The sequence below is a fragment of the Ptychodera flava genome, chromosome 19 (assembly GCF_041260155.1).
Source record: "Ptychodera flava strain L36383 chromosome 19, AS_Pfla_20210202, whole genome shotgun sequence".
NCBI lineage: Eukaryota > Metazoa > Hemichordata > Enteropneusta > Ptychoderidae > Ptychodera > Ptychodera flava.
Window position 1 is genome coordinate 17,745,160 of NC_091946.1, and position 19,102 is coordinate 17,764,261.

The following is a 19,102-nucleotide window of genomic DNA, read 5'->3' on the forward strand; positions in this document are numbered from 1 at the left end:
GCCGACCCAATTTTGCAATGTGAACGTAACACAAACTCACCAGTGCATTGTACGAACGTTAATTATACCTCCTATTTTGATAGGCAAAACTCCGGATGACAAATGGATGGAAGACAGGCAACCATACCATTGTTGATGGTTTGCATAGACAGTTTGCCGAATATTGTTTTACTTGCAACTATTCTCCGTGTTACAATCCAAATATTTTGCAACAACAAAAGAGATCTTTGCTCGATGCCGTTTCCTAAGTATTCATGGACTTCTGTGACACGATTATGCAATTTCAGAGAGAGAGAGAGAGAGAGAGAGAGAGAGAGAGAGAGAGAGAGATTCTATATGGTTCTCTTTGACTTTGTTGCTTTTAGACCACTGTTACTTTCGGAGTGACTGTGTTCTGCAGTTGACCTATAAAGAAGACTTGGTGAAACATTTTAGGGCATCCATGGCGAAAACAAATAACCGCCATGGGCTATATCAGGAATTAAACCATGAAAAACTATCCCCGAAAGGTATCATGGGCAATGCTTTACCAAACTACCTACTCCTAAGTAAAAGAAGTTTGTATATTTTAATATCCAGTCCTTTACTTTTTTGAACTGGCCTTCGGTATCACCAAGTCTTACAGTGTTGTGGATGCTTTACTACATCGTCAGTGCCGTTAAGTTCAATGTGTCCGTGCCCAAAACGTTCTGGTATCCATTAGATTGCTATGAACCATTTTGTAACATGTATACCTTATCTACCTTGGTAAAACATTTGCCTAGGAATCATATTTTAGCGAATCGATGTATGAAAATAGTAAATGTTGGATTTGTCAAGACTGTACTAAAGATATCGTTCAGACACTGTTTGACCACGTTTTGAAAATATCCCACAATAAATTCATTGACAATTTTACAACTCAAACGATACTAACTAAACCCAAGTGCGAGAAGTTCATTAAAGAGACAAAGTCGTTAACTCTTTAAATTGTTTTGGTAACTTTTGTTTCATGAGAACAACTACTCACGCTCTGCTCATTATACAATGAAGCTAATGTTAGCTAAATTTGCAGTCGTCACATCTCTACTATCCCTTCTTGTAAACATATAACCAATAAATATTTCGATGGCACACTTTATTACATTATGTTATCAGTATATGTACATACCATATTTTAGGCGAGGTGTTAGTAGAGCTTTGATGATCGATCTAACTCAACATGTTTTATTAAACATGTTTTATGAAACAAAAACCGAAAAGAATTTGAAAAGGCAACGACGCTGTCCCTTTAAATGGGAAGCTGAACGTCAAGATCATAGCATGTAAAAGTAATAGTGACACCATTATATGACCTGGCCATAAAATTATAGACGTGTAAGTCACAATTACTGACTCTCGTTATCCGTTTCCGAAAGCAATATTTTTCTGTCTATCATGACATGAAATTCTCCCCTGTACGCCTGTACGAACGAACCATTGCAATTGTTAAAAGTACACTCTATTGGCTATGTATCACATAGTGGGTTAACAGTAATCACATATTGGGTCGGTATAACATTTAAATTTGCTATTCGAGGTTTTAGGAACAATGGTAATCAATCGGAAACTCACAGCTGTCAGGGCTATTGGTAACCGGATAATGGTCTAAGGTTCCTTAAAGTAATTCATTATGCACTACACATATATTATTTATGAAATTGTGAATACATGTGCAAATTCGAATCAGTTCTGTCAAATTTGGGGTCAGATTAAAAAATTGCCCTCTCAAAAGAGCAGTTAACCGCCTTCCGTTGACGTCTACATAACTTCATGTATCAAATAAATGTTACACATTATGCACGGATATGTAATTGACCATGCCTCGTAAAAGTTTGACTTGCAGAGATCGCTAGTACATGCAATACTGTTGAGCACTGTTAAGCCGTCTTGAAGTAATAAGGTCGCTCATAGGAATAAACTGTAAATCGCAATTCGAAAGACCAACAATTTACTAACACTAAAGGCATTTTAATTCAGACCAACGTTTAATTTAAAAGAAAAATCGGGGAACTTAAATACAAGGACAAGAATTCCAGAACTTGAGGGGCTAAAATGAATCCGCATGCTACATCGAAGCTTTGTACACAGCCATTCGTCTTTTGTATTTCATCATCACCTTTCGCTCTGCTGTCTAAATTCCAGTACTGTCATTTTCAAAATATTTCTACTCTAAGTGAATAATATGCATGAAAGTACAAGTAAATAATATCATAATACTATTGATCAATCGTAACTTTTTTCGATAATGCTTTGGTAATAATTTCATAAGACTTTTCATGTTGATGTATTGTATTGCAATTTGACAATTAAATTATACATTTGAAATGATTACGTTTATATTAAAATAATAATAAACTATAACACTGAGTTAACGGACCGTGATTACAAACACGTGAAGATTATAGCGAAAAGAAGCGGGCCTCGAAACTGAAAGACTAATACTGTTGTTAAAAATTTCTTCAAGAAAATATTAAACCAGCCTCTTTCAGACTCGAAAATAAAAATCAGGAGTCGCCTGCAAATTTTGCCTCCAGAAAAATAAACTACTCACATTTACCGACATTTTAAATTCAAAGTGGCCGCCAATCATGCATGTGTTAGCTTTCTTGGGAAAAAATAAAACTTCCGCTTTTTCAAAGACAAGGCCGTGGAAGCATCATTTACTGCAAGAGCTTCAAATGAACCAACAAAATCGATAGACCGGAAAAGAATTGTAGAAAATTGAAAGTTCGAATACATGCCCCGAGGTGCATTCTACCATGATGCTCATCAAACTCAAACCGTTCAACCACTTAGATGCAACAGGATATTGGTACACCTGAAAGGTTAAACGCTAATAACAGTAGCTACTTTTCTGAACCAGCATTCTGTGGATTATCTGCAGACACTGGGTCTTGGGTAGTTTTTGGTTCTTGCTCAACTACGACTGCGGTGCTTTCGATGATTCTTCCAAATATCTCCGGCTTCTTGAGTATGAATTTCTTTGGTTTGGATTTCTCGAAGATTTCGGAAGGTTTCTTGACGAAGTCGGCACGGTATCGTCCCGTGTACTCTCCCTATAAGAGGGAAAACAAACACACTTTTGAAAATGTAATAGAAAGATGTCTTAGCGCTGGAAGTATGCCATAACAATAACCATGTTTCCTCTTTCAATACGTGATTCAACACTTAATAATCAATATAGGCCTATCCCTTAAAAATTATAAATTCCATATGCCTTACCATTATTTCCTGTCAAACGAATCTGCTTTAGTTTATTTGGACAGTTGGCTGGTAAATAAGGGTCAATTTTTCTATGAAGATTTGGTACGGATAACTTGACCTTCAAACGTTGGAGTCCACTACCTTTCTACAATTAAGGTAGAAGGCATCCCAGGGATAGATGTTAGGACTTTCACAATACTTGTTTGGACTACCACTTATTTTTAAGCTTATTGAGTAAATAATGTTTTTACTAGCTTATATTTGTAGAAATCAATAATTTTATCTTCCACAGAAATTTAATACAGGGCAGCGACCATTTTGAATTTCAAGTGTTGGTAAATATTGGTTAATTTGTTTCTCTGGTAATAGATATTGATCCCTGATTTTATTTTTCATTTGGAAAGGGAACTGATAAGCTTTAGTGCCCTCGCAGAAAGTTTGAGCAAAAGTTTGTCTTTCAGTTTTGAGGCGCCAACTACTTTTATCAAAAGAATGCGAAGACTGTTTTTAAACGGGTTCAGAAAAGACAGAAATCAACAGGTGGTTTTGCCGATAGTACTATAAGTCTATTATATATTGCCAGATACTCCGAAGAAAAACGATGTAACTGTTTAAATAACATAATTTGACAACGCAGTGTAAATTTAGGATCAACCAATTATTTTATTTTACCTGTGTGTTTGGAAATTTTCGAAACATTTGTTGACGACCAGAAATATTTAAGAGAAATATGTATCATTAGAAGTGTGTTTCCCTACTGGCTTGTTGGTTACGGTTTATGTTGTATTGAGTTTATCATCGGCAGAACAATAAATTTCATCTTTTATAAAAACCAAGACCACATTAAATTATTGCAAGGGTCATTTTAAATTTGCTTTTCCTGGGCTTTGAACGATGTCGACTGGACGGTGACCATTTTCTATACTGTCGATTAAGTTTAATCATATACCACGACATCATTACCTTCCACGTATATGTGAAATAATTTGGGATCATAAAAACATAACACCGACCGAGACTCCGTTCCTTTTTGTTCATTTAGGACAAGTTGTATGTACTTAGCGCCCTCTAGCGACAGATCTTTCATTCTCTATATATATCTCTGCACAAAGTAACACAACAAGGTTATATTTGGGCATGAGATCTGGAGAAAAGTTCAGAGATAGGTTTGTTTGTTTGTTTTTAGTAGCAATTAACTACAGCAAAATAGACATTTCCAATTTTCAAGTTCTCTTTACACAATTTTGAGGTAACTGTACCATATGATTGTCTTTGGCGTCGCCTAGGGATTGTTATGCAATGACATTGATTGTATGTATGCTCACCTTCTCTGTCTCTTCTGGGTCGAGTTCCAGAAAGTTCTGACGTGCAATCACCCTTTTTGTCTTGTCGACGTCATCAACTTCGTCCAACCACAGTTTGACTTTACCGTGTTTGGGCAGGTAGAACCTCTCATCTCTAGATAGTGCTTCAAATAAGAACTTGATCTATAAGGTACGATGGACAAGTATTCAATTCAGGCAAATTCATCGGTAGAATGCGGCTAAAGGACAGATATTCGGACTCAGACTTTTACAATTCTTTTCTGATCTACCACTTGTGGCGACTCAATTTAAAATTCTTGATGTAAGAAAACTTTTTATCGTCTTATTAATACAGGGACAGCGGTCATTTTGAATTTCAAATATCGGTAAATCTTGGGTAATTTTATTCTCTAGTAGCAAAATTTGCACGTTGACCCCCGATTTTGATTTTGATTTTGAAAGAGAGTGCTTGAAATATTGCTTGATATGAAAGTTTGAGCAAATATTTCAGTATTTCACTTGTGAGGCGCATATAAATGAATTTGCACTATGAAATTGATGATTAATTTCATATGACAGATCGAAGTGAAAAATCTACCAGATAAATTTCGAGATTAAAGTAGTTGTGTAAATCGTAGTGTATGTGCAACGAAAGTTTACATTTTCTAGTATTTGAATGAGCCGAACTAGTTGGTTTTGTAAAATAAACAACGTTTTAAGGGAAGGTTTATGCGAAAAAGTGTGCAGAAAGAGAGTCTGACTTGCTACAATGGAAACAAGATATTTCTCAACTTCAAATTTGTTAACTTTCTTATACACTTATCGATATTCCTACCCTTCATAAAATCATGGACCTGAAAAATAAAAACAAAGACAAGCTTACCAGCGGAGGGGGTTTGTTCACCAGTGCCGATGACGTCACCATATCCATGGAAATGCCGCTATCTGACTTCAGTTTGCCCCAGCAGCCAACATGAACGTCTCCGGACAGTACGGTGACTCGTGTGTTCGTTTCTTTACAGAAATCTAACACCGTCTTGTAAAATCTTCTTCGTTCGTAGTCATGGTGTGGCGATCCCCAGTGGTCGATAATGTCATCTTCAAGATTCTGAAGACCAGACAAAATATATATATAAATCAAATAAAATGACAATTTTAAAGGCATTATACGCAATCCTCGACCAAAAAGGTTTTACAGGCAATTTACTAAATCAGCAGCTGAAAGAGCTTGCTTGAAAATGATTTTAAAAAATCATCATTGTTTTATTGCATGACGTTTTACGTGAACAAAGGCGAGCGATTTAGAGGCGATATAAACATTCCGAAAGTCCATAACTGAGAGAGGAGTTGACTTTTGTTGTTAGAAAGGTGTCCTTTGCATAAGACCGAAGAACATTCGACCATTAAACATTGTCTTAGGTGGTAGGAAGTACATTGTCATTTATAGACAGGCGCTTAGTTCTTTCGAATGGGGTGTCCATGTACTCTTCAGGCGTGCCTTCTTTACAAACACAGTCGACATCGCAAACGACAGACTGCGCATTCTTATAAGAAATTGAAAAAAATGGTAAAACGGCTACAGTCAACCTCTCCCCTTTACAAGAAAGTACATGATGACAGCGGGTCACGTCTCTTGCATTGAATAGCACGGCAGAGCCCAGTTTTTTCAATCAGGCATTAAGTTCATCTGTACAGGCTGATAAATGGCATGGAAAACATTTCATTTTAGTTCTTTAATTTTTGCTTTTATAAGTATGAGAAGCAGTTTGTGAGTTAAGTCACACATTGACTGACTGCTTACTCACATATTTACTTACTTAATTACCTGCAAATCTACCCACTCACTCACTCTCTCACTTATGCACCTCTGCATTCACTCACATTTGTTGGTCATTCGTCAGTCTTGGAAGACTATGTATTGAGTTACTCTCTTGTTGACGATTCCATTACAAAGTCGAGTGTGGCTTAACAGACCTACAAGGAGACACTTACCCTGATCTCTTCGACTGGTGCGTTTTTAATGAGGGTCATGAGACAGTGGAAATTTGCATAAATCAGAGGCACACAAATTGCTATGAAGATGTGCTTGAATCCGCGCAGGGCTTTCAAAACGTCTACGAACTCCTGCCAGGATTCGTCACTCATTGCTTGGTCAATTTTCCGCTCAGACCGATTGTCCAACACCTGGTAAAAGTAAGGACGCATTAAGATTGGGTTAACCAGTGTTTGTCTGTTGTTCAACCGTGACGAGTCGCGATAAGGACAAGTCGCTGTAAAACCCCATCGATATCAAGGCCTGATTCCTCTGATTCCAGTGATTCCCACCCCTACACTTCCAAATAATACTGATGAGTGTTTCCTAGCTAGAGCGATCGACCTCATTGCCGAATATAAGTTCAGCCGAGCACAGTCGATCTCTTTCGGTCATCAAAGTTCAAGTTGGTGAAATATTGTCATACTCAGTGAGAGTGTGTTACTTTAACAGTTGCGAATCAGCTCAGTCTGAAGAATTCAACACATTCTTGGATTGTCCCAGGCGTGTCCTGCTTATCTTCTACGTTCAATACATGAATTCTTGACAAAAGACGTGAACTACTCTACAGAAATTCTTCAACAACAACATGCAATAAACCCACTGCAGAAATTTCTGACCAAGCACAGAAACTACTTGGACATTGATGAGTGTGTTTATTGATTCTACTAGTTGAATGGATCATCATTTTATTATCATGGTATTATTAATACCAAATCAGGCGTTTTCTTTTCACGGCTTACACCCAAATTTGGAGTATGTAAGATCTCATGTCTTATTTATCTATTCATTCATTCATTCATTCATTGAATTATGTATTATTTATTTGTTTGACATGTCTGTTTGTTGTTTATTTGTTAGTATTATTTATTTATTATCATTATTATTTATTTATTTATTTTTATTTATTTATTTATTTATTTATGTAGTCAGGTTTACATCATTCGAGACAAGCAGTTTTACTTACCATGATGCAAACATCACCAAACGTGACGATGTAGGAGAAGGGACCTTGGTCAATGTTTGGGTCACTTTCGCCAACAAATGGTGGATGAATCCACTGCATAGAGTGTCTTCCGATATATATGCGATTATTTCTGGAAGAACCAAACAAAAAATTCTACTAGATATTTGAAACGGCGTATGGTCAATGATTCACCATTGCAAATAGAGCGGAAGGTTACAGTGAATGCATCAAATACTAGTCAACACTCATACTACATGACTTTACGTCTTACACCGGTTTTTCCATGCTTAATTACCGCGCTTGTTTTATATCACTAAGTGCTGCTTCAAATATTCAAATTTCTACTTTGATCAAGTCGTACAAATAAAGGTAGTATGTGCCTTGAAAGTGTGCTCAAACTTTCCTCAATGATACTTTCAACCATTCTCTCATCGAATCAAGTACAAAAATCAGGGATCACCGTTCAAATTTTTACACTAGAGAAACAAATAACCTAAAATTAACCTATATTTGAAATTCAAAATGGCCGCCATACTCGTGTTAACTCTATGGAGAAAAATAATTTTTTTCGATTTTCGAAAAACTAAGACAGTAAAAATATTTCTTTTGCTGAGAGCTTTAAAGTGAGCCCCTATAATTGGTAGATCAGAAGAAAATTGTAAAAGTTTGAGAGTTTGAATATTTCTCCCCGAGGCGCGTTCTACCTTAAAGAGGCACTCCCACTTGGTAACATTTTTAAAACACATTTTTTTAATGCCAACGGTCGATATTTGACGTGGCGACTCCGCGCGGATCGCGAGATATCGATAAAACATGTCATTTCCCGAGCGTATTTTTCGCATCCCGAAGTTTTACGATCGTTTCTGGTTATGACCCGAAATCCCCCGAAAGTGTGTTGTTGTGCTGATTAACGATATTCTAAGGAGTCCAAAAACGTTCGAATGACGCAATAGACGATTTTCCGCTGATTGCGAGATCTCGCGAGACTTTAATACATGCCCGTAGAAACAGGTTTCCAGCTTAGTAATACAAGTCAAACTTTGTATGGAACTAGAAAAAGTGCAGAACTGAGCAAAGGTTGCAACTTCATATATTTTATGCAGTGTTTAACGTAATTAGCGACTTGTCCTGTTTTACGCAGTTTGTCCTGTGTTGCGAGAACGCGTCCACTGCGAACCACATATTCTCGCGATATCTCGGAATGTCACGCGCGGTTCGGAACATGGTCAATTAAATTACCTTCTACTGCGATGACTTTATATACATCATTATCACTGCCTTTACCTCTGGTAATTCTTGTTTAAAACTTCTCCTTAGTTTTTGTCGTTTTCATTATTCTCATCAGTTGTATAAAATTTTTAAACAATACCACATAGATATCAGTTTTTACGTCTAAATATTAGTTGCCTCTGATGACTACATTTTGTCGTCTGCCACAAAGTTACGCGTGGTTCGATACATAGCGGCCGCCGCGTGTGGTATGCGCGCACACCACGCGGCGGCCACTATGCATACTATGTATCAACCGCACCTTTCTGTGCTAGTCACCTATGCCATATCTGGTGGAATCAGCAAAAATTGTTTTTCGTGTTTTTGTCGAGTCAGTAAGACTCGGCTTTCTCCCATGGGACATGACCGCTCTCCGACGCGAGTGGTACTGCTGTGGCGTACAGCAGCGTCGGCGTAGACTCGTACTCCATAGCTTAGTTGACAATGGCCCCAGTGCCGAACGTTCTATGTTCGGAAGCTGAATTAAGGTGGGCCACCGGAATTCAAACTTTAACTTTTTTGAGGACATGTTTTTATCGATATCTCGCGATCCGCGAGCAGTCGCCATGTCAAATATCGACCGTTGGCTTTACAAAAATGTGTTTTAAAAATGTTACCAAGTGGGAGTGCCTCTTTAAGACACGATAAAGTGAAATGAGAAACTAGAATGAAGACGCGTGTAAAAGCCAGATAAAGAAACCACGCTTGACCTATTGAAATTAACACAATACTATCTCCGAGACAATCACTTTTATGATCAACTGTTAAGGCTCGACGTTGAACTTTCACATTTTCACCGCTTATAGGGACAGCAGTGAATGTTATTGGAATTGACACATACATCCTTTAATCTTTAGTAAATCAGATAGCTTTTAGGTTCAGAGTTAGCTAGCAGAGCGCCCCTAAGAATTCCCAATCTATAGGTTACCGTCCGATAGAGGCACGCATACTCTCAGTATCAGAGGAAAACAAATTAAATTTTCATTACCCAGGTTGAACCGCCGCTTCCCGTCTCAAGCCGCGGAGTTGAAACAAATTGAAATTCTCCCGCGCTGCTTTGTACGTTTCCTCCATGAACGGGGTGATCTCCCTGAATGACCCCCAGCCATCGAAAATATCATGGTCATCCCCTGAAAGATAATACAAAATAGCCAAGAAGCTTTAATTTCCCAAGTCTTAAAGTATAAATCAGAATTGTTAAGAGCATTACTGAACAAAAGGCGACGCGCTGACAATTGCAGTCTATTTGTGAAAAGAAAAGCAAAATTTGACGGGCAAGGCGCTTTTGTATAATTTACACTCATTCATGGGCAGACAGCATCCCGTGTATAGAGTATTGATGACCAGCCATGTGATCCTAATTGACCAATGTAAGTGCTTCAAATTGTTGACGTGTGCGGCATGGTATTACAATATGTGAAGAGGAATAAACATTGTACAGATATATAATAAATTAAATTGTCAATTTTCAGTGACATCGAAATGCAAACTTTCAGTTCTGATAACTAGCAAGTTAATCGTTTGTACTTGTACACTAATAATAGATTTTGAGAAATATGACCACAGGTATAAAATATGTTAAACTGCGCCCTGTTAAGGTTAAGGAACTTACACATCATGAAGGATGGTATCCTTGACAACATGCATGCCTGCTCTGGTTGTCGCCAACGACTGATGTACAACTCGAAGTATTTGGCCCTGGCTTCCTCCAGCAAGCCGGTGGTGTCTGTCTCGTCAATGCCCCTCGCTTTACGTTCCTGTTGCATAGAAATGAAATCAAAAGGAAAGGTTTAGTAGTGTAATTCAATTGTTCTGCACGCTCTTTTTGTCTCAAGTTCTCGGCACCACAGGCTTATTTTTTACGCGCTGTGTCAAATTCGCAACTCAACAGGAATATCATTGATTCCACCAACGGCGACTGTCGTTGATGTCCATGAAATTTTTCAAAGTAAACTAGTCGCAATGATGATGATGTCAATGTATATCTGGTTTAATTACTCTACCTTCGGCAATGGGAAATAGAAGTGTATTTCTGGCAATGCAAAAAAGGTGTTCGACACTCATGCATACCTTGTTTCACCGCCAACTTGACAAGTCATGACGCTTGAACGATGCCAGTGATCGACACTCTCAGCCTGGTAGATTATTGGTTCTTTCGGTCGGTTTAAGAAAAATATGAGATTTCCGAAAGTGTTTCCCCAAACAACAAATGCAGTCGGGGAATTACGCCTGTCTTTACACCGAAATTGTGATTTTCTACATATATAAATTTCGTATATACTTTACACTGGTTAATGCAGAGATAGCGATAGAGGGCGCTGCCTTACCTTTTTCAGATTTACAATTATCGGATCAGCATAGACTTGGTCACCGCCCAATATCAAAATGTGAAACGGTTTCTTAGCGTGTTCAAGTCTCATGTGGATCCACATGACATTACTGTCACTCGCCTCACGTATTTCCTCTTGGGTTTCGAGGCCGGCACAACTTCCAAAGACGATGCGTGGATACGTGTTGAATGACGGAATGTGACACATAAATGATCGGTTGTCGGGAAGGGTGTATCTACAAACATAGTCCTTCAGAAAAATAATTAAATTGCAATGGGATGAAATATATTAAGAGCAAACATTCCATGATTTACACTCCCAGGGACTTATCTGTAACTTTTTGATGACTCACCATTTGCAATATGCGATGTTAGGCCTATTGTGTTATTATTGACAATATTTGACAAATGAAAAAACCTACCGATATTACACATAATATAGACTGTATTGACAAACATCTATGGCCAAGTATTTCGACGTAGTCTTTGAATAAAACAAGTACATGTATACCATAATCAGGACAAAAGTTACCACCCAATGTGTCAAATCAAGTGTTTGTTGCAAGATAATTGGTTTTCTTTAACACCTGAATGCATACATTTTACAGTTAACTATTGGAATTAATTTGGGATAATTGGATCTCCATATTTTTCAAATTTATGAAAAGTGCTAGGTGCCCTATAGCTGAATCTTGCAATAATATAAATTAATCATAAAAAACAAGTGCGTAACTGAAAAAGAAAAGCAGATGAGCTTACATTTGCCTATTAGTGCAAGATACGAGGTATAATTATATTCAAATATGCAGATTACATTAATGAGCATTGTTTCGGTATTAAAATTCTATGCTAATGACCCTTAATCAATGTGGAATATTCATGTACCTCGGATCTTGCATTGTATAACATTTGCAGATGAAACAGACATTACTTCACTATCCAATTATCCCATATGAGTTCTAATCGTGTTATTGTTTGTATCGTCTTATGAGTTAGTTACGTTTAACTTCTAACATTTATTTTTCATAGTTTTATTTTTCCTTTCTGTAAATATTTTCATGTTAAGCTCCGATAACTATGTCGAAATATTCAGCGTTCAATTTGTCGACACGGACCACAACTGTGTCACGTTCAAGGTTATTGTTGGACGACTGATATTACTCCGGACTAGAATTCGTAACATTGCACGGTCTAAAAAATGCGTTCTTGTGAAGCTAAAATTCTCTGCATATTCGACATATTTGAGCGATATGTAATAGCAGCTAAAAATGCTCCTTTTCTAGAATAAAAGTAATGAAATCATTGTCAAAGACTACGACTACATGAACCGTAACTGACAATATCAGGCCAAAAAAATAAATTCTTCTGTTCCGATAACATGGTTTTCAAAAATAGGGTAGGTAGGATTTTTTCCAAAATATGTTTATTTTTAAATATGAATTTTTCAGGTGTTCAGGGCGATCAACTGGCCACAACATTTCGAGAAAAATGTATCATACATATAAAAGGAATAAAAACATAAAATACATCTCGTTCAAGCAAAAATCAAATGCCAAGTAACGAACGCGTGATTTATGGGTTTTTTTCTCTCTTTTTTCCGTGTTTACGTAGCTCTAAAAAGTTTAGGGTCGGCAGGTAAAAATAGGGTAGGTCGGTTATCGGAACAGCACAATTTTTTTGTTCGGCCTAGTCACTCGTGCCGTTATTATGATCACGCTTGGACCAAGCATCGAGCCACTGTCATGTTGTGTACACGAAGTATACATTTACCTCGAGCCACCATCATGTTGTGTATACGAAGTATACATTTACCTCTAGCCACCATCATGTTGTGTACATGGACTATACATTTACCTGATTCCTGTGTCTGGGCACTTTCCAATCGTATCGCCACAGCTTGTAATCGCCAGATACCGCAAGGGGTGATGCGAGATACGCTGTCCTTCCTTCGACGATGACTAAAGTTAAGTCAAAGCATACATGAAAATGAATATCCATAACCGGTAAAAAAAACCACATTGATGATTTCAGAATTGCTGCAGCTAGAATGCGACTCGGGGACAAATATCCAGAATCTCACATTAGTATTTCAACGAAAACAGTTCATATCTCTTAATTACCTTGCCTAATCCCCTTCATTAATTTGTTGTACTGATCACCACCGCTGGGGCTTATCGACCTGACCAAATAACTATTTAGCAGCTAATAAGGTAAAATACGGACTTTTACCTTATGAGCTGCTAACGACCAGACGAGCAAAGCCTGCAATACCCTGTGGGAAGACACTAAACCTTTACATAAGGAAACATGACAATAGCCTGACAATCATGTATTAGTTTTGATGTTTAAAGCCGCAATTTTCAATCCCAGGTTCTCGCATTAGTGGAGTCACGGTCCCTCTATAGGAACCGTGGTGGAGTTCTCCTCCAAGTCAAACACTTGACCAGTACGATATGATGTTTGATTGCTTAACATTAATTACACAAACTGATCTCAACCTTTGACAGTCTGTCTGCGTTTTTGCCCGCGTGTTGTCTGTTTGGCGACCACTTAAACAATGAACGCCGCTATAGCTTCGCGCCATTTTAAAGGGAGGTTCCGATGTCCGACATGACTTTACGAAATTAGGCAAGACACAAAAGGAGGTCCCTCACCTTCTTGGCCATCTCTAGTTTTGGTAACTTTATAATGCAATGGCGGTAATCCTTCATCTTGGCCTTCCGTAGCAACCAGACAACACAGCTGGTAGTTTCTGTCCTTTGTTCCGCAGTATCCCAATATTGGACCCATCACAAAACGGTGGCGTACAATCTGAGAGAAATAATTATTTTGCAAAAATCTGGCTTTGTAATGAAAGAATGCATACACATTTACTTCGTGTTTGAATCACATACAGAATGTAATTACAGTCCAAATAAGCACAGTCATGTATCTCAAATTTACGAAATGTCTTTGCGATGTGAGAGCAAAATGATAGCAAATCTCGAAGCAAAACATTCACATGAAGTATATATCAATACTCGCAAAAGAATGTTGTTCAAATGTTATTTAAAGGTGAAAAAAATGAAGATAAATCTAAACCTTTTTGCGGCTACGTCGTCAAATGTCCTCATAGATCTTTTGAATCTACGCATATTGTCTCTTTTCAGACGCCAGCCTTATTAGTCGACAGCTGTATGTGAAATAAGAATCGGCCTGTCAAACGTCTAAGTATATTTCTTAGCATCGAAGGTGATTAGGTGTAACTAACCGACTCTGCATCACGTGTGATGTGGTCCGGAGTGCGCATGAGCGTTAGCGTTCCTCTGTGCCAGTCACCGTAAGAGCTCGGCCCCTTGAAGTGCAGTTCAGTTCCGTCAGAATCCTTCAGGGTTACTCTCCCAATCAGCCAACCGTCGACAAATCTTGAATGATCATGCCCTAAGCAGCGAGAAGAGAAGATTAAGAAATTCATGGGTTTATATATTGTCGGAAGATCTCCTTTTCGAATAAGAGTGTTTAAGGTAGAACATACCTCGGGGCAGATGTTTTGACTTTCAAACATTTACAATATTCGTTTGGCCTACGACTCGTTGGGGCTAATTTTGAAGATTAAAGATTATGAATTATGGAGAAAGAAAAATGTTTTGCCAGCTTCGTTTTGAGGAAAATCGGGTATTGTATTTCCCTCATAGACTAAACACAGTGATGGCGGCCATTTTGGACTCGAAATATCTATAAATATTGGGTAATTCTTCAATTTGAAAGTGAAGGGTAAAATATTTTTAGGGAAGTTTTGGCAAAAGCTTGAGTATTTCACTTTCGAGGCAAGTACTACTTGAACAGATCTCCCAAACTCGCTCATGTCAGTCATTAGTATATTTAATGAGAAGGATTACAATTTATCATGCAACGCATGCGATACATGAAACACGATACATGAAACCATCGCGAAAATGATTAATGGTCATGACCATTAATTCATTTTCGTGATGGTTTCATTTAATTTGTCTAAAACCGGGGTCGAACATATGCATGGTCATCCATTTATTCAGTATCTTTCAACATGTCAAACAATATAAGAAGTATCTTGCATCAAACAAAATTCATGAAAAATGACCGACTTTGTCCCTTTAAGTCTTCTAAGTTTTAGGCACATACTACCTTAATGAAAATCTCCTGACAAAGGAACCGTCATTAGTGGAAACATGTCACTGATCTGAACACGGTTTCTTTCGACAGTCTCATACAGAACACACACACGAAATAAATTCTGTTAGAAACTGAACAGGAAACAAGTTAATCTTGGCCTGGCCAATTATCGTATACCTCCTAGGCCGAAAGACTGCGGCAAATTTATGACCACGCGCACCTTGCATTTGAAAGAGAACTTGAAAAGTATTTCACTCTGGATCTGACTCACCAATTTCAATTTTTCGTGTTTCAACAACCGGAAAGTCTTTCGGTAATTTGATTTGGAAAGTTTGGAGTCCCTCGCTATCTTCTTCAGTCTTCTCCAGATGTTCTTCTGTTTCTTCTTGGCCATTATCTTCTTTCGAACCATGATTCTCTTTCGGATCATGATTCTCTTTCACGTCATCATTCTCTTTCAGATTATGATTCTCGTTCAGATTACCATTCGCTGTCTTATCGTTATTCTCCCTCTGGTCACCGGTGTCTTCGGGCTCCTTCCCCTTTCCTTGAGCATCACCTCCTTCCTTTTCCTTGCGTTTCCGCTTCACTTCCTTGTACAGAGAAAGGAACGTCTCGACTGGGTCCCTTTCCCACTTTCGTAGAAGTGGACTCTTATGCCATCCTTTCTTGTGCTGTTGACATTATTGAAGGTAATGTCATTGATAATGTTATCATACTGTAGGAAAGGTGTTTTATGGTTGTCTACATCTGAATCAAGGCTCTCTTCTGTGTTTTTCTCTGTCCACGTCGACCACTCTCTCGTTTTGTATAATAGTCTTTGTCTGTGTCGGTGTGTTTGTCTATCTGTCTAGCTCAGAATCTCGCTATCTTCATTTCTCTGCCTGTCTCTCTCTCTATCATTTTTGGTGTGTCTGTCTTCCTATAGCCTCTGCCTTCCTGGTTCTGCCTCTCCTTGCTTTCAAACTGCTGCTCACTCACTCACTCACCCACTCACTCACTCACTCACTCACTCACTCACTCAATCACTCACTCACTCACTCACTCACTCACTCACTCACTCACTCACTCACTCACTCACTCACTCACTCACTCACTCACTCACTCACTCACTCACTCACTACTCACTCACTCACTCACTCACTCACTCACTCACTCACTCACTCACTCATCACTCACTCACTCACTCACTCACTCACTCACTTACTCACTCATTCACTCACTCACTCACTCACTCACTCACTCACTCACTCACTCACTCACTCACTCACTCACTCACTCACTCACTCACTCACTCATCATCACTCACTCACTGACTCACTCACTCACTCACTCACTCACTCACTCACTCACTCACCCACTCACCCACTCACTCACTCACCCACTCACTCACTCACTCACTCACTCACTCACTCACTCACTCACTCACTCACTCACTCACTCACTCACTCACTCACTCACTCACTCACTCACTCACTCACTCACTCACTCACTCACTCACTCACTCACTCACTCACTCACTTACTCACTCACTCACTCACTCACTCACTCACTCACTCACTCACTCACTCACTCACTCACTCACTCACTCACTCACTCACTCACTCACTCACTCACTCACTCACTCACTCACTCACTCACTCACTCACTCACTCACTCACACACTCACTCACTCACTCACTCACTCACTCACTCACTCACTCACTCACTCACTCACTCACTCACTCACTCACTCACTCACTCACTCACCCACTCACCCACTCACTCACTCACTCACTCACTCACTCACTCACTCACTCACTCACTCACTCACTCACTCACTCACTCACTCACTCACTCACTCACTCACTCACTCACTCACTCACTCACCCTCTTTCGCTCGTAAACAATAAAATGTAGTTACGATGCAAAAATGAAACAGCAGAATAAACAGATTTTGCAACTGTCAGATTTATGTTCTCATATCTTCGCATCTCGTCACAAGTGTCATTTTTCACTGTACACGAAATATTTACATAACCGAGCAACGCTAATGCTTTCATTGTATCGCGTACCCGTAAGCGGTGCACGTTTTATCGTTAAAGACATGTTTCTTGTTTTCTGGCGAGCCTCGTACGATAACTTAGTTGTACGCAGACAACCAACTCGACGATGTTTTTCAACTTTGCAAAAAATGCGTATCCTTAGACGTTAACGAGCCTCTAGTAGACAACAAAATATTATTATCGTTGAGGGAACAGTTTTTTCAATATGATATTTTTCTGTATCTCAACATATGCTGCCGTATAATTTAGGAACGATACAAGTTTGAAAAATAGAGCTGCTTATCGTTAAAGCATAGACAGTAGAGAGAGAGGATCTAAATGGATAGAACACCTTATAGCAAGAACGCATTGAAAACAACGCCATTAAGGTTCATGACCTTTTGAACTATTGTCAGATCTACTATAATTTTAGCGTATGGAGCTGACGTCAGTGGTAATTATTATTATAGGAGTAGTAGTAGTAACTTTATCACTGTAAACGCTAGTATCAGTAAAGAGTGGATGCAGAATTCGTATCTAATCGTCATTAAGAAGTTCTCTCTCGAGTATAAATTGGACCCAACTGGATGTATGACATCTCACGCTCTTCACAATGTATTTCACGACCCCCGGGCCCGTCGGGCATTTAGAGTACAATACTCGCTATTCATTTGTTGGTACAGCTTATGAAGTTTGTACATTCAGAAAGGATTATTACGCGAAGCTTTGCAGAGTTCGATGAATATATCGTGTCTATTGTTGAAGATTATAGATTCATCAGTGAACTGCACCGATGAATTTCGTTCACCTTGAACAGTACGATCCTGTATAACTGACCAGCTATATCCCGGATGTTCCAACGGCTCACTATCCGCAAAACATAAGCATGTAGAACAACAAACAAGGAACTTTAACACGGCAATTTGCCTGTTGAAATTTTCACAAAATTTTTCACAAATAAAAGCATTTTAAACTTTATGTGTCAAGACTATGCTGTATCATTTAAGCTTAAATGGAAGAGGGTGAGTACTAGAACATGGCTTTGTTATCCATATTTTGTAACCCGTAATATAAATGTTTTGCCTTACCTTCAGCCGTATAATGTCAGATTCTACCGTATCCGCCACCAATTTCAGGTAAATTCCGGCATCCCTGCAGGCATAAACGCTGTGAACTGTCGTTATCGTCAAACTGACGTTCTTAGCCATTATGTAGACCTTGTACAGTGACCTAGATATATGACCTTTGATTACCAACGTCAAAGAGACAGCGATTTCTTCATCCCAAGTTCGATGATATTGACGTCACTTTGCGCAATTTGTTCACCGAGACCCAAAACCAGTCTCTAGCTGGCTACACGGAGATGTGTGAAAAAATCGATGAAGTATACCGGTGAAGTTTAACGCACAAGTGAACGCCCTGTTTCAATGTCTCTGCCGTGTACTATTTCCCAATGAAAAAAAAAAAAAACTCTTGTTGTCAGAAGCACTGTACACAAATCCTGGCATTGAAAACAGGACCTTTGTTCGGGACATCTCACAAAAGAAAGCATACGTTGATATGAGCGAATTAACAAAGGGGCGCAAGCAAGGTTTCGTGGCCTTCTGACCTGCCGTCTTTGGTATGGTCCTTGAAAGCCTAGAGATGACAATCACAGCGTTAGTTCAGCACGGGTCAGAGTGCGTGAACTATAAGTTGAGAGTGACTTAAAACTTTTAAGCGATTGCCGACTCAAAGTTTGCTTTCTTTGTTGTTACTTTCATTCCAGGAGAAGATGAATTATTTTCTTTAAGCTGCGTCGCCAAGTCTTGCTGAAGATAT

The 19,102-nt window shown here is 38.7% G+C and overlaps 1 protein-coding gene across 1 annotated transcript; it reads right to left on the reverse strand.

Moving 5' to 3' along the window:
- Positions 1 to 1,983: 1,983 nt before the first annotated feature.
- LOC139118767 (uncharacterized) lies at positions 1,984 to 18,855 on the reverse strand. Its single transcript, XM_070682217.1, has 13 exons — positions 18,370 to 18,855; positions 15,529 to 15,931; positions 14,377 to 14,546; positions 13,781 to 13,937; positions 12,981 to 13,084; positions 11,125 to 11,376; positions 10,410 to 10,554; positions 9,786 to 9,927; positions 7,529 to 7,658; positions 6,522 to 6,713; positions 5,413 to 5,637; positions 4,551 to 4,712; positions 1,984 to 3,077 (listed from the first exon to the last, which is right to left on the reverse strand). The coding sequence occupies exons 1-13, from the start codon at positions 18,487 to 18,489 to the stop codon at positions 2,868 to 2,870; spliced, it is 2,412 nt and encodes an 803-aa protein (XP_070538318.1). The 5' UTR covers positions 18,490 to 18,855; the 3' UTR covers positions 1,984 to 2,867.
- Between the last annotated feature and the right edge of the window lie 247 nt (positions 18,856 to 19,102).

Excerpts from the sequence above, each read along its gene's own strand:
- LOC139118767 (XM_070682217.1), bottom strand. The coding sequence starts at position 18,489 with ATGGCTAAGAACGTCAGTTTGACGATAACGACAGTTCACAGCGTTTAT. Across the intron at positions 13,085-13,780 it reads AACTAGAGATGGCCAAGAAG|TCATCGTCGAAGGAAGGACA; the intron begins GTGAGGGACCTC and ends ACTTAACTTTAG. Across the intron at positions 10,555-11,124 it reads TAATTGTAAATCTGAAAAAG|GAACGTAAAGCGAGGGGCAT; the intron begins GTAAGGCAGCGC and ends TCTATGCAACAG.